At 46.3% G+C, this 12,806-nt stretch overlaps 1 protein-coding gene across 39 annotated transcripts in view; it reads left to right on the forward strand.

Moving 5' to 3' along the window:
• The window catches only part of Shot (dystonin-like protein short stop), an 89,283-nt gene extending 76,490 nt beyond the window's left edge, over positions 1-12,793 (forward strand). For 23 of the 39 annotated variants that reach the window (XM_078181577.1, XM_078181581.1, XM_078181578.1 and 20 more), the window contains 12 exons: positions 34-151; positions 225-454; positions 664-781; positions 2,145-2,207; positions 4,066-4,217; positions 8,185-8,347; positions 8,427-8,576; positions 8,724-8,910; positions 9,464-9,526; positions 10,093-10,212; positions 10,589-10,648; positions 11,087-12,793. In XM_078181577.1, the coding sequence (XP_078037703.1) occupies positions 34-151; positions 225-454; positions 664-781; positions 2,145-2,207; positions 4,066-4,217; positions 8,185-8,347; positions 8,427-8,576; positions 8,724-8,910; positions 9,464-9,526; positions 10,093-10,212; positions 10,589-10,648; positions 11,087-11,246 (1,584 nt within the window). In that variant the 3' untranslated portion in view covers positions 11,247-12,793. Of the gene's footprint in view, positions 1-33; positions 152-224; positions 455-663; positions 782-2,144; positions 2,208-4,065; positions 4,218-6,286; positions 6,394-7,683; positions 7,746-8,184; positions 8,348-8,426; positions 8,577-8,723; positions 8,911-9,463; positions 9,599-10,092; positions 10,213-10,588; positions 10,649-11,086 lie in introns of those variants that run through there. The other 16 variants (XM_078181612.1, XM_078181585.1, XM_078181605.1 and 13 more) reach the window with 10 other exon arrangements.
• Positions 12,794-12,806: the final 13 nt, after the last annotated feature.

Below are 12,806 nucleotides of genomic sequence, written 5' to 3' on the forward strand. Positions count from 1 at the left end.
GATTCTTATTAACGAGCATTGCATCCCTTACAGTTCCTCAAGTTCATGAACCACAAGAAGTCCAGATTGACGGATCTCTTCAGGAAGATGGACAAGAACAACGACGGTCTGATTCCTCGCGAGGACTTCATCCAAGGAATTATGAACACCAGTCAGTACATTTTTTAGATCAACATTTTATATGGAAATGAAAGGATTGGTCTAAATAAAATGACTGCTTGCAGAGTTTGAAACCTCGAGATTAGAGATGGGAGCAGTGGCGGATCTCTTCGACCGTCACGGCGAAGGTTTGATAGATTGGAAGGAGTTCATCGCAGCACTGAGACCAGACTGGGAGGAGCGCAGGACCTACAACGACACCGATAAAATCCACGACGAGGTCAAGCGGCTGGTGATGCTGTGCACTTGTCGCCAAAAGTTCCGCGTATTCCAAGTCGGCGAAGGAAAATACAGGGTACTAAGATCAGCCCACGGTTCAGTTTTATCCCCTTGCTGATTAATTATCTGCTCAACAAAATAGTAGCAACGCTATTAGACCGCGAAATTGTAACAAAAATAAGTAGACGATCCGCAGCCTAATTATTATGCAGCAGATAAAACTGTTGCAAACTGGTGTAGTACAAAATAGCGTCAAGTATCATTCTTATAATATTCTATTTGTAGTTCGGTGACAGCCAGAAACTGCGTCTGGTCCGCATCCTGCGATCCACGGTGATGGTACGAGTTGGTGGAGGCTGGGTAGCTCTGGACGAATTTTTGTTAAAGAATGATCCTTGCCGCGGTGAGTATCCGATCCGTCTGATCTCTTTGTCTCTTCTCTATTTCATGACCGTCGAATACTCGAATCGCTGACTATGAACCGCGATGAAACTCCGTGATCGCATAGAATCCGAACGAGAAATTAGTCCTCGGGACCGGTACCAAACACCCGCTGCCCTCAGCAGTCCCCAGAGTCCCATAACGCGACCTAGATCGACTGTTCGATCTGTCTTCGACGATCTCACCCTTCCGTCCCTATCTCCCCAACTCCAAAGAGGCAGCTAAACGCGTTTACTATGTTTGTTTCGCCGATTAGCGACGCGTGTGGGATTTCCTTGACCCGTTTTGCATTTTGTTTGTTTGTTTGTTTGATTGTTTATCGTGCCGCGAGTTTTGTCACAATCAAGAGTGTTCCATTTCTGTTTACGTTCCCGTTGCGTTAACCCTTGACCCCGACTTCGCGTTCACCCCCGCTGCCTCAATAACACTCGTTCACCCTCGTGATTCTCTACCCGTCGAATCATCCTCGTCGAACACACGCGAGCATTCATTCTCATCTTTCCCCTTCGATGCATTCACACGTGCGTGTACGATCTCAGCTCCTGAGGTACGATTTGTGAGCGTGACTAATAATAATTAATCGTAATTAACCGAACCCGGAACGTTGCTAACACGCGCGCGCATAGGCGTATCATCGCCGAGGCGTCGATCTCACCTTGTAACCGCTAGGTTCTGTTTTTTGGGCTTTGTTACGTACTAATCGCGAAGGGATCATCACGTTTCACGAGCCTCGGTCTTCCTCGAACCCTCGACGAGGTCGGACGCTCGATAATATCGTGCTAATTGAAGAATTCCACAAATTGGTGGGGTTTTATCAATCTGCGACTTATCGTCGAGCGCCTAGATAGGTTTATGTACAATTTTTGTTCTCAATTACTTGGCTCTTGGATCGCGACGTTCCCCTCGGCATTGAACCACTAGAGGTATTTTGGTACATTAGGAGACTCGTAATCGCTTGTGATTAGCCTACTAATACGTTGATTGATTGATCCTCTGCCGCTCCACGATATATCCTCCCCTACCAGGACACATTTGTTTCCATGTCCCAGAATCGATACATCTCGTTTGTCACTTGTTCGCACCACTCTGCCGACGTTTAATTAGCCCTTTGATACTATCCGATATATATATCTTTCTGTTTCACGTGTATACTTTACCTATTTGATACGCATTCGAGTTTTATACGTACTGACTCTAATTGCATGCCTTCGTACGAACTTAACGAGATAATACATAATATGAAGTTGCAAAAAAAAACATTACGAAAGAAAGAACAATTGAACGGACCATCACTAAACTCCTCATATCGTGATTAACCCGTCAAGTTTTTCTAATGCCGATACCGGACCCTAACAAACCGGAACAACATGAGGGTTGGTGTCCGCTCGGTGAGAATCTTTTTATAATGGGAATAATTGTTTGTTCGTGGCCCGTGCGTTTTTCGAAACGTGATCGACTAACTACTTCTATCGATATCTATTTACGCTTTCTCGACTGTCTGTTTGTTTAGCAGAAGTAGTGATGAACGATTCACAGTACCGTGCTGGCCACGAAATCGTCGTTTTCGTATATCCTGCATGTTCGTGTTGATACGTTTGCTTTCTCGCAATGAGTCTGTGTCGTGTCGTCTCGTGTACCGTGTTTTCTGCGATCATAATTCGTTTCGAGTGTCTGCAGATCTTTTCCGTGTGAATGTAAGCCTGTGTTGCGAGTGCGTGTTGTTACGTGTGTGTGCGCGCGCGCCTCCCACGTTTGAAAGCATGTTGTTCTAACTTCATCGCGAACCTTTTTGACAACGTTATTAGTTCGCGGTCGCGTTCATTTACTATCTCGTCGTATTTTCCTTCCGATCACTGTCCAGCTCATCACTTGTCGGTTCGATTACGATTCCCGATTGTCGGTAGAAACTTAGCACTTTTCTCGACGAACCCTGGCAACGCTGTCGTTCGAAGTTAATAATATTTCTTGGACGATGTAATTTGGAAATTCGATTATTTTGAGAATCAATATTTTGGGATTTCAGTGTATTGTTAGAGAGTTAATTTATTTGGAAGATCAATAATTTGAAGAGGTCACTTTTAAGTTCACAATTTATGAGTTCAATAATTTCTGAGTTCAGTGCTTAAATAAGTTCAGTGCTTTTAGGTCCAAGGACCTCAAGTGCTCAATAGTTAAGTGTCTCGATAATAGAGCGGTAATTAGAAGCTAATGAAAAGTGATTGAAGAGCTTGGAACGTCGGCGTTGCAGTCGCATGCCACCCACCCTGTCTCTCCGACGATCAACTCGTCCGCGTTTGTGTAATAATTAACGGGAACTCAGCAGCACCGACAAAGATCATGATATCTCTCATCGTTTTCATGTCTCATCGATAAGCCTACCAATGCAAATCAAAGCGGTTTCTCTACGTCACACGTTCCCCACTTTATATACATATATGTATATCTGTATAATGTAGACCAATTACGATTTACTCTTTGACACCCGTCGATCGGCAAGCCCGCCCTTCCGAACATTCTGTCGATACAATCGTTCTATAATACACTGTATTTTTTTCTCTTTTTTTGTCTACCACCGTACACTCGCACACAAACATATACCGTGTACGCCGCTGGCAACGCTCTAACAATTCTACTCGCTGTACTATCGCCGCTATTTTTACTGTGCCTTTACTTCTACCCCTTAATCTATTATTATACTATATATCTATTTATCTGTCTTTTCTCTCTTCTACTTTCCGCGCTAACAATTGAAAAACAATTCCCGACGCGCATGATCGCTGTCAATCCGTCGAACAAAATCGCATCCTCTAACCCGCTTGAACTAACTACCCTTCTCGATCGCTCTGATTTGTATTTGCGCCAACTAACTTGTCTGCTACTAAAAAAAAAACAAAAATCGAACAATCTCGGCTGCCCGTTAATTATCTGCTCTCTGTACATCGTTGAATCCACCCCTGTCGCTCTCTCTCTCTCTCTCTCTCTTTCTATGCTCTGTATATCTTCTGCCCTTCCTCTGTCTATTTTCTGTCAATCTCTCTCTGTCTGTTTTCTCTGTCTCTACCTTCTCTCTTTTATTTCTCTATATATCTCTCTCTCTCTCTCTCTCTCTCTGTATAAAATACATTGTTCTCTACGCCCCCGCCGCCCCCTTTTCTAATACAAAATACAATTACAATTAAATCCCGCGCATACATGTCCTGTAACGGCTTCCTTCTAACTTGCGTGCACGCAACACACCCACTGTAGCCAAGGGAAGAACGAATATCGAGCTGCGAGAGCAATTCATTCTGGCGGACGGGGTCAGCCAGACAATGACTGCGTTCAAGTCGAAGCCGAGCCCTACCTCGACCCTGCAGCGTACGCAAATCTCATCCGCGAACGCCGGACCGATCACCAAGGTAACGCCACCAATCACTCGCACGTCCCTCGCATGAATCCTGATCGGGAACCACGATGATCGTCGTCTATCACCGATCAGGATCCATCTATGGGACTGCCTCTCGTTATCTCTCAATCTCTATCTCCCTTTCTCTCTATTTCTCTCCGTCTTTCTCGATACTCTTCGACGATCGCAATCGATCGTCTACTCTCTGGTCAAGCGAGTCTCTAGATCCATACAGGCTGGATCGTTAGGTCGTTCGTTAATTAAACGATCCGCTATCGAGATAACATTCAGACGTTCCTCGGTGGTAGCTGATTTCCTTAGGATCTAGAAAGTTTTTGATAGATCAGCACTAACCTTACCGGGTCGATCAAAATCGATTTGCTGTGATGTTAACACTTTATCAACGAGTAAAATATCCGGTTGGAGTAGTTACTCGGAAAAAATTGCACAGCTTCGTAGAGACTGAACGATCGTGACTTAGTGGAAAACAGCTGCCAATTGGTCGCATGTACGGGGTGTCTCGCAGCGATCTACAACGAAAACAGGGATAAAACTATTTATGATCCATCAGCTTCGAAAAGTCAGAGACACCTTGTACAAAATAGTTAAAAAGCTCCCAGCACCTAGAAGAAGAGAGCAAAGTTACATTGAACGGTTCGATCTCCAACACAATTCGCGACTCTCTCTCTACCTCTCTCTCTGTCTCTTTCTCTCTCCCTCACACTTTCTATCTCTCTCTATGGTCTTGCCTAGTCGAAGTTCTGTCACGACCAGATAGGGGTAAGTACAAGAAGACGTCGGCCTCGATTCATCAATATATATATTTATCTTCGCATGCGAGCATGTCAGCTTAGAAAGACGATGGCAATCGTCGCACCTAGAGCCTACCCTCCGCACCTCTCTAGGTAGTCGCTTCTTCAAGTCGCACCCCCTTTTGTGCTCCCCGATTCTCGGTTCTCCGTTCTCCACCCCTCCCCCCCCCCCCCCTTCCTCCCAAGCCCCCAAAACACCCCCCTCGCCGCCCCCCTTCAGTTTTTTCCCCCCCCCCCCCCCCGGACCCACCCCACAGCAGACATATGCGTCTTCGGATCGGGATGTTAAATTTCGGGCCGTGAGTCTCGAGCCCCCGGCGGCATACCGGGGAGCCAATAGTCACCTCAGGAGATGCGATTTCACGAGACTGTATCACAGGGTTGGGCAAAGGGATGCGCAACGTCGTGACACGACCGCGGCGTCGTCTGCGAGCTCTCGCCGACGAGCGCGGTGAATTCGTCGTTCGCGGATTTGCCGCGTTGAAAACGTGAGGAATCCAGAATCCAGTGGTATTTTAATTGTACAATGTCCGAGTCATTCGTTTAATGAAATCGATGCTATAAAATTAATGATGACTGACCAACCTTCAGTTTGTTATAATCTGTCTTTAAAATTATCTGTATCAATTGTTGCAAATATCGAAAAGCAAGTAACAACTTTATTCTCTTTCTCAATGATCTTAATAGATTAAAAATAATGCATTGACGTTTTAAAATGCTTTTAATTATGACACAGTTTTAAAGAGCAACCATCCTATATTAATAATAAAGCACGCGCGTTAGTTAATTTCCAAGTTCGATAGTCTCCGAATTAACATTCCATACTTCGATATACATAATATACTATGTAATAGAACGTAAACGCATAGAAAGAATGACAGTAAATCCACTGTTTAGATATTCTGAATTTTCGGACGTCTCTCATGTACAACAATGGAAGTTCGCGTAGTTCGTTCGCGGTCGGTCGATCGGGTTGTTCACTTTGCCCAGCGCTGGTCTCTTTCCGTCGAGTTCCCGTGGAGTTCCACGGGCGTCCGTGGACGTCGTCGAGATCCCGAGGATCTCGAATTCTCTGCGCAGCTTAGCGAGAAGCTTCCGAGCGGTGTCCACGCGATGGATCTTCGACGCGGATCGAAGGATCGCGGCACAGGACCGCTCGGAAGTTTCTCCGCCCGCTGGACCCGTCGTACGACCGAGTGGCAGGAAACGGTTCGCCACGGCAACCGGATCGTTTGCTGCATTTTCCTTAAAATTTTCGTTTATGGTGTAGCGGAGGAGTTTATGAGCCAGCTGACGCCGATATTTGAGAGTTTGAGGCAAAAGGAGGACCTCCCGTGCTCGTATCCCCTCCACATGCACGCCCCCTCTTATCATTGGGTAAATAAGAAAACTCTATTCTCTGAATTCTGCTGTCGTTGGTGTGACACACGGTGTACCCCAGTATATATTAATCATTTCTCTATTGTTATATATACATATCGTACTATATATTATCTATTTTTCTGTGTACATCTCTGCTGCGTTTCTCACAATTTTTCTTTTTTTTTTGGTTTTTCTCTCTGTTTCGCAATATACTGGTTCGCTGTTTCTTTTTGAGTTTGGTCTGTCATTGTTGTTATTATCATTATTCTTACTATTATTATTATTATTATTGTTGTTGTTGTTGTTATTACTATTATTTTTTCTCATTTTTCTCTTCTCCAGTGTTTTCTTCCTTTTTTGTTTTCGTGTGAGCTTTACGTTCCGCGTCATCGTGCGACGACCGATGGAACGCGCGTGCGGCCTCGTCGATCTCGACGATCTCGATCCGCGGTATTCGATCTTTCGTTCGACGACCCTCCTCCTCTCTTCATTGCCCCGTCCACGATCATTCTCGAGAAGAACAACCGCAGACACTCTGATCTCGACTGTGCCGTAGCTTGGATCCGAGGATCGTGCATGCGGTAGAACCGGTAGATTTAGATGAAAACCTCCTGCACGATCGAGCGAGGAAACTCGCGTCAGGCTTCTCGAGGTATCATTCCGCGTTAACGCGACGGTGCGTCCACGTCGTGGATGTGGACGCTACGTCGCCGCCATTTTTCCCGTCCGTGCAACGCACTGGACGCACTCGCAGCCAATCCTAATTCGTTGAAATTCACGGTTAAACATTTCGTCGATTCGACGCAGCTCTTCGAGAACAATTTTCCATCGCGTATCGAACCGCCGATGTTCGCATCGTCGCGAAGATGAATTCGGTCGCAGATGCGCATCTCCACGACGCAAACCACCACCGCATGAATTCACCATACCCTTGGATCTCGCCGCCAATTTCTCTCTGATTTCCGCGGTTGTAGTCTTGCCGGGTTATTCTTTGTGTTGCCATTGATTGGATGCCTCTGAACGATCCCCTGATCCCCGTAGAACGAACCGTGGCTCTCTGTAGCGGAAGGGACGATCGGCATCCTCCGTAGCCGCGACCGGAAGTCGACCGGAAGTCTGTTCTCGCCGGGAAGGCGAGGCAACGATGGCGGCGAGGATATCGTTCGTCCCTTCGACGAAATTCGCGTGTTCCGGTTTTTTCGCGATGGATACCCACATATACACACACACGGTTCCGCGGATATGGTGTACTATCGATTCTTGTGCATAACGATCTCCTGTATTGCTGTATTGGTGCGTGCATAGTGGCGTTGATCGGAGACACTTCGAACCACCATAAGCTACTCTATCTCTCCCAACTTCCTCTGGTAAGTTTGCATGGATCTTCTTTGTTTCTTTTCATTTCTTTTGATTTACACTGGAATTTCTCTAGACAGTAAACACACGCTCTCTTCGACCACGGTCTCCTCCCGGTTTTTGTTCGCGTTGCTCTCGCCGATCGATCGATCGATCCTTCGATCACCGGCGGCAAACGAACAGCGACCTCTGCCAGCACTTCGGCGTGGCTGTCGGCGAAATCGCGAGACGGATATGTTTTCCAAAAAGCCATTACAGTCGCTGACTTTGCGATTTCAGAATAATTTCCGTCCCGCGAAATCGTCGCGGCGCGCCCAACAGCCGAAAAACGACTCTGCTGTTTGTCCGCCTGATCGTCTGTCTACTTCTCTGTCTCTACTCTCGAGTAGATCTCTCGTTCTGCTATTCTGAATCGTGCCCACGGCTTCAACTAACATTTCTGTCGCGTAGGTGAGAGAACGAAGCGCTCGAAGCGTTCCCATGGGACAGTCCAGGACGTCCCGGTCCTCTTTAAGCGCCGGAACGCCGGACAGCCTCAGCGACAACGAGAGCTCCTTCAGGATTGGATCCGCAAGGAAGACCAGCACGCCTTACAGAAGTCCCATTACCCCTGGTGAGTCTCTCCGCTTCTCCTACCGAGAAGAAAAATCCTACCGAGAGGAAAAACTAACTAAACTCGTGGCATTTCGCAGGCGGTAGTCGCCCTTCGAGCAGACCGGCCTCAAGGCCAGCATCCAGGCCAGCGTCTAGACCAACCAGCAGACCGGGGAGCAGACCAGCTTCGAGGCAGGGTAGCAAACCACCTAGTCGCTACGGTTCCACTCAGTCTCTCGACAGTACAGGTAGCGAATCGACGTTCCTACTATTTCAAAACAAATATTAACCTCGACCGATAAGGATTAAAGTCCTGTTAAATTAGTCCTAGAATCTAAGTAAAACCGAGGCAGCAATTGTAAAATATGTTCTGACATTGTATCAATAATTTGCAGATGATTCGACCAACCTGAGTCGCATACCGCGCAGAACAACGGTCAGCAGCACAACGGGGAACACGCCGACCTCGAGCAGACATAACAGTATGTCAGGGAAAAGGCTTGGAACGCCTGTGAATGGATCAAGCTCGCGACCAAGGACGCCCACGGGGCTAGTTAGTCCGGCCAGTGGCGTGTCAGCGAGGTTCGTAGTCCCTAGACTCAACATAGAAAAGAGAACTACCGAACGAAAGGATACTTAAGGACTAACTCGCATCTTGAAGATAGATATTGATGATTTACTCGCATCCTACTACGTGGTAGAGATTAACGAGGACGGTATGCCAGAGAACAACGATACCATTCGATGGCAAACCCTGAGGATTCATTAATAGCGCCATGGGGTTCGCCAACCAATGGTATCCTGGTCTCAATGTTTAGGTGCATCGTGACGTAATCGCATATCCGGACGATCGGTGCACGATGATTTATGTATTTTCAGCCCCCCGCCCCCGGCATTTTCTACCTCGCCTTGTTTTATGTATCTTTTTTTGAGTTTCTATTACCTTTTCGTTTCTATTCGATCGAGGACGAAGTAAGATCGGAACAGGTGGGCGACAGCACTTCTTAGAGACGCGGATAGATTGCTATATAGATTGTCTTAGAGCCCAGTTTCTTCACGCATATTAACGCCACTAGGTTCAAGCGTGTCGGTTTAACGACGATTAACATAAGTCTGGTTAATAACATGTTTTTAGGTTCGGCACGATCCATAGAGCTTCGAGCATTCCAACCCTGACTGGTGTCGGCACACCGATCAGGTAAACCTAAATTAACGTTTATCGGAGTCGAGGATCGGGTATACTCGCTTGCGCTTTCAACGCGGTCTCACGGTACGATTATGGCTGAGGATCTAACCACACGATGTCTTGCAGCAAGTTCAAAACTTTTTTGTGCAAGGAAATTCTTTGTCGCGAGTTCCACGGAAAGTTTTACGCTGTCTTGCCTAGCGAATGTCAAAAATACAAACAGATAGATTTAATCGAATTAGATTATTTCACTAAGTCAAATTAATATTGGAATTATTGTAAAATTAATTTTCAAATCTGAGCGAATAATTCCAATATCCAGATACGGCGAGAGAGCGTACAATTATTTATGGTAATCGCGACAAAAGACTATTTATACAGCTCGTAGTACGTTCGCGAAAAATGGTGGAGGTTCTTTTTGTTTCTCTTTGTCTCATTCTCATTTTCCATCCGTTAACGTTGGGTTTATGGCTTTTTGGTTCTGGCTTTGGTTCTTCTGGTTTATGTTCGAGCTTTTTTCGTTCCGCGGGTCCCCGTCGATCTAACGGCAATTGTATTGATGATTGGTGATGGTTTAGCCACTCGAGGATCCCCGTGTACGTGGGCACGGATATAAAATCCCCGCAATCGACGACCAGCAATATATCCACCCATTCCATGCGAAGCAACGACTCGACGGTTTCTACCGATTCCACCGGGTATGGCCGAACTGTTTCCTCTGCTTTTAACACAGGCTAGCTTTCTCTTCTATCTTTCTCTCTTTACGCACTGTGTGCCCTATCTCGCACGTTCCAACCACTCTAATTCCCGTGAAACCGTTCCTGGTACAACGTTTCCTAACCGGTTTGCCATTTTTGTTCGCTTGTTTGAAAACGAGACGCTTCGACGAACTTCGATTTACAGTGTCGGTGTAAAAGAAAACGCAGAAAGTTGTACGATTAACGATATTCAAACGTTCGTCGAAGCGTCATCTATCACAGTTTCTTTCGTCATCTCTGTCTCTACACGACCACTAACTCAGCACCGCTTGGGACTCTTCAATAATCCTTTGTCGTGTCTGTTTTCTAACACCAGGAGCAGCTCGATGTGTTCGAACTCAGCGACTAACACCTCATCGGCCGTCAAGCCAGATAGGTAATCCATCGTTTCTCGGTCTCTGATTTGGTTTTTTTTTGTTTTTGTACTGAGGGTTGTCTTTTGCTTGTTCCGCGTGGCAGGTTCAAGCGAACCTTTGTGTAACACGCGCTCTATCGACCAGGCTGCGTGTACCACAGTTGTTCATCGTTCGAATCTAAACGAGGGACATTGTATCCAACCCTAACACACGTTTCGTTAGCAAATAATATTTGTGGGTATTCAAATTTTCGTACACTGTCCGTAGAAAGAGTCTGCGCACACAAACGTCTCTGCTAAGTGTACGTTCATTAAAGTTCAGTATTATAAATAGCATTTTTGGAACATGTCAATTTTTCGTTTGTTTCGTTTGTATGTTAGAAAGGGTCTATTGGGGTGTTCGGGTTGGACATGTTCCGAATTGTACAGGTATTAATATCGTTCTCGATCGTTCCACAGAACAAGGACACCGTCCAGCGGATCGAGCACGCCGCTACCGCCGTCTCTGAAGCTGTCGAGGAAGCCATCAGGTGCCTCCGACACCTCCGTCTCGACGCCGACCACCCAACGGAAAGGAAAACCAACGCCGATCGACCAACGAGCACCATTCCGATTATAGTCGCCGGGACATATTCGTATAGTCACGCGAACGAAAAGGCCAAACGTCGGCGGCGGGATCAGCGACCCGCGCAACGGGGATCACCGTCGACGCAACGCTTAGGATAATCTAATCTAATATATAAATCTATAAATATATATATATATAAAAAATATATATATATATAAATATATGTAATAACGATTCGAAGTCGCGCGCGAACGCGCGAGCCCGAGAGCATTGCCTGTCTCGTGAATTAGCTACCGTTTCGCTACCTATGACGAGAATGTGCTCTTTGGGTACGTTCACTAATCGAGTGTGAAAGAGCTTAACATTATTACCGAACTATTTTGTAAAAATGCGTAGTAATCGCGCGACGAAAGACGCGAGAGATTGAACGCGACCGTGCGATCCAAAGAGAGAAATCGTTTGGTCGCGTTACACCGGAAAAAAAAGTATAGTGCCCAAGAAAGTTTTACGTCGCCGCGACGCTACGTACCGCGTCGAATTTAACACAGTTTTTTCGTAAGCAAGTTTCTTTACCAGAGACACAGAGAGACATAGCCGATAACGATTTATTATTAATTGTAATTGTAATGCTGCGCTACCCAATAGAACTACTAGGTGTTCACCAGCCGTAACCGTTGAGAGATTGCGCGAAAGAGAGAGAGAGAGAGAGAGAGAGAGAGAGATAGCGAGATTGCGTGGATGCGTGTTCTGCGAATCGGTACCGTTACACGATCGTTTCGTCGATCGTGTTGTTTCGTCTCGTCTCGCGATGCTCGTTCCGTCGGAGCCCGGGATCGTCGCAACGGGAGCAAACGTCGAAAAAGGTGTGGGAAAAGAATCGGTAATTTCTCGGGAATCGACGGGGAAATTCGAAACGAGGGGTAGACCATGATGTACATATAATTGCTCGATTGCTCTCCGGCTCGGTGTCGCGACCGGGAACCACTCCGCGAATAAGACAGTTTCCTAGAAAAGACACGAGAGTCAACGCTACCCGCGACCGGATTGCCTTAAAAGTCTATCGCCGTGCCGCTTTCTGCGCGAATCGTACCTGCCTGCCGAGGCGAGCCGACCACCGGAAGTAGTAATTTGTAGAAACCGTCGCGACAAGCGCCCAGGCCAACCAGTCGGTGTCCCGTCTCGCGTTCGTTAAATAGAAACGGTCGGGGTCCCGTGGAACGAGATCTCTCTGGCTCGCGAAAAGAGAAAACGGCGATCGATCTTTACTCTTCCTTTTGAAGATTTTCTTCTTTTCATTCGTTTTCTTTTATACTCTCGAGTTGAACAGCACGTACCGATGATGATGATGATGATGATGATGATGTTTATGATTATTATAATGATCATGATTACGACGATGAGATTGTGATGTTGGTGATTATGATGATGGCGATGATGATGATGATGATGATGATCATACGGCGATTAATCTATTAATCTATCCCCTTAAATGTTAATCTCTGTTTTCGCTTTTACTTGAAGGTTTTGTATCGTCGCTACTAATTGCAGTGGAAAGAAACAAAAAATATACGCAAAACGCACACGCATTTGACACCAAACGGTCTACCAGTA

Source organism: Augochlora pura, chromosome 5 (genome assembly GCF_028453695.1).
Source record: "Augochlora pura isolate Apur16 chromosome 5, APUR_v2.2.1, whole genome shotgun sequence".
Taxonomy (NCBI): domain Eukaryota; kingdom Metazoa; phylum Arthropoda; class Insecta; order Hymenoptera; family Halictidae; genus Augochlora; species Augochlora pura.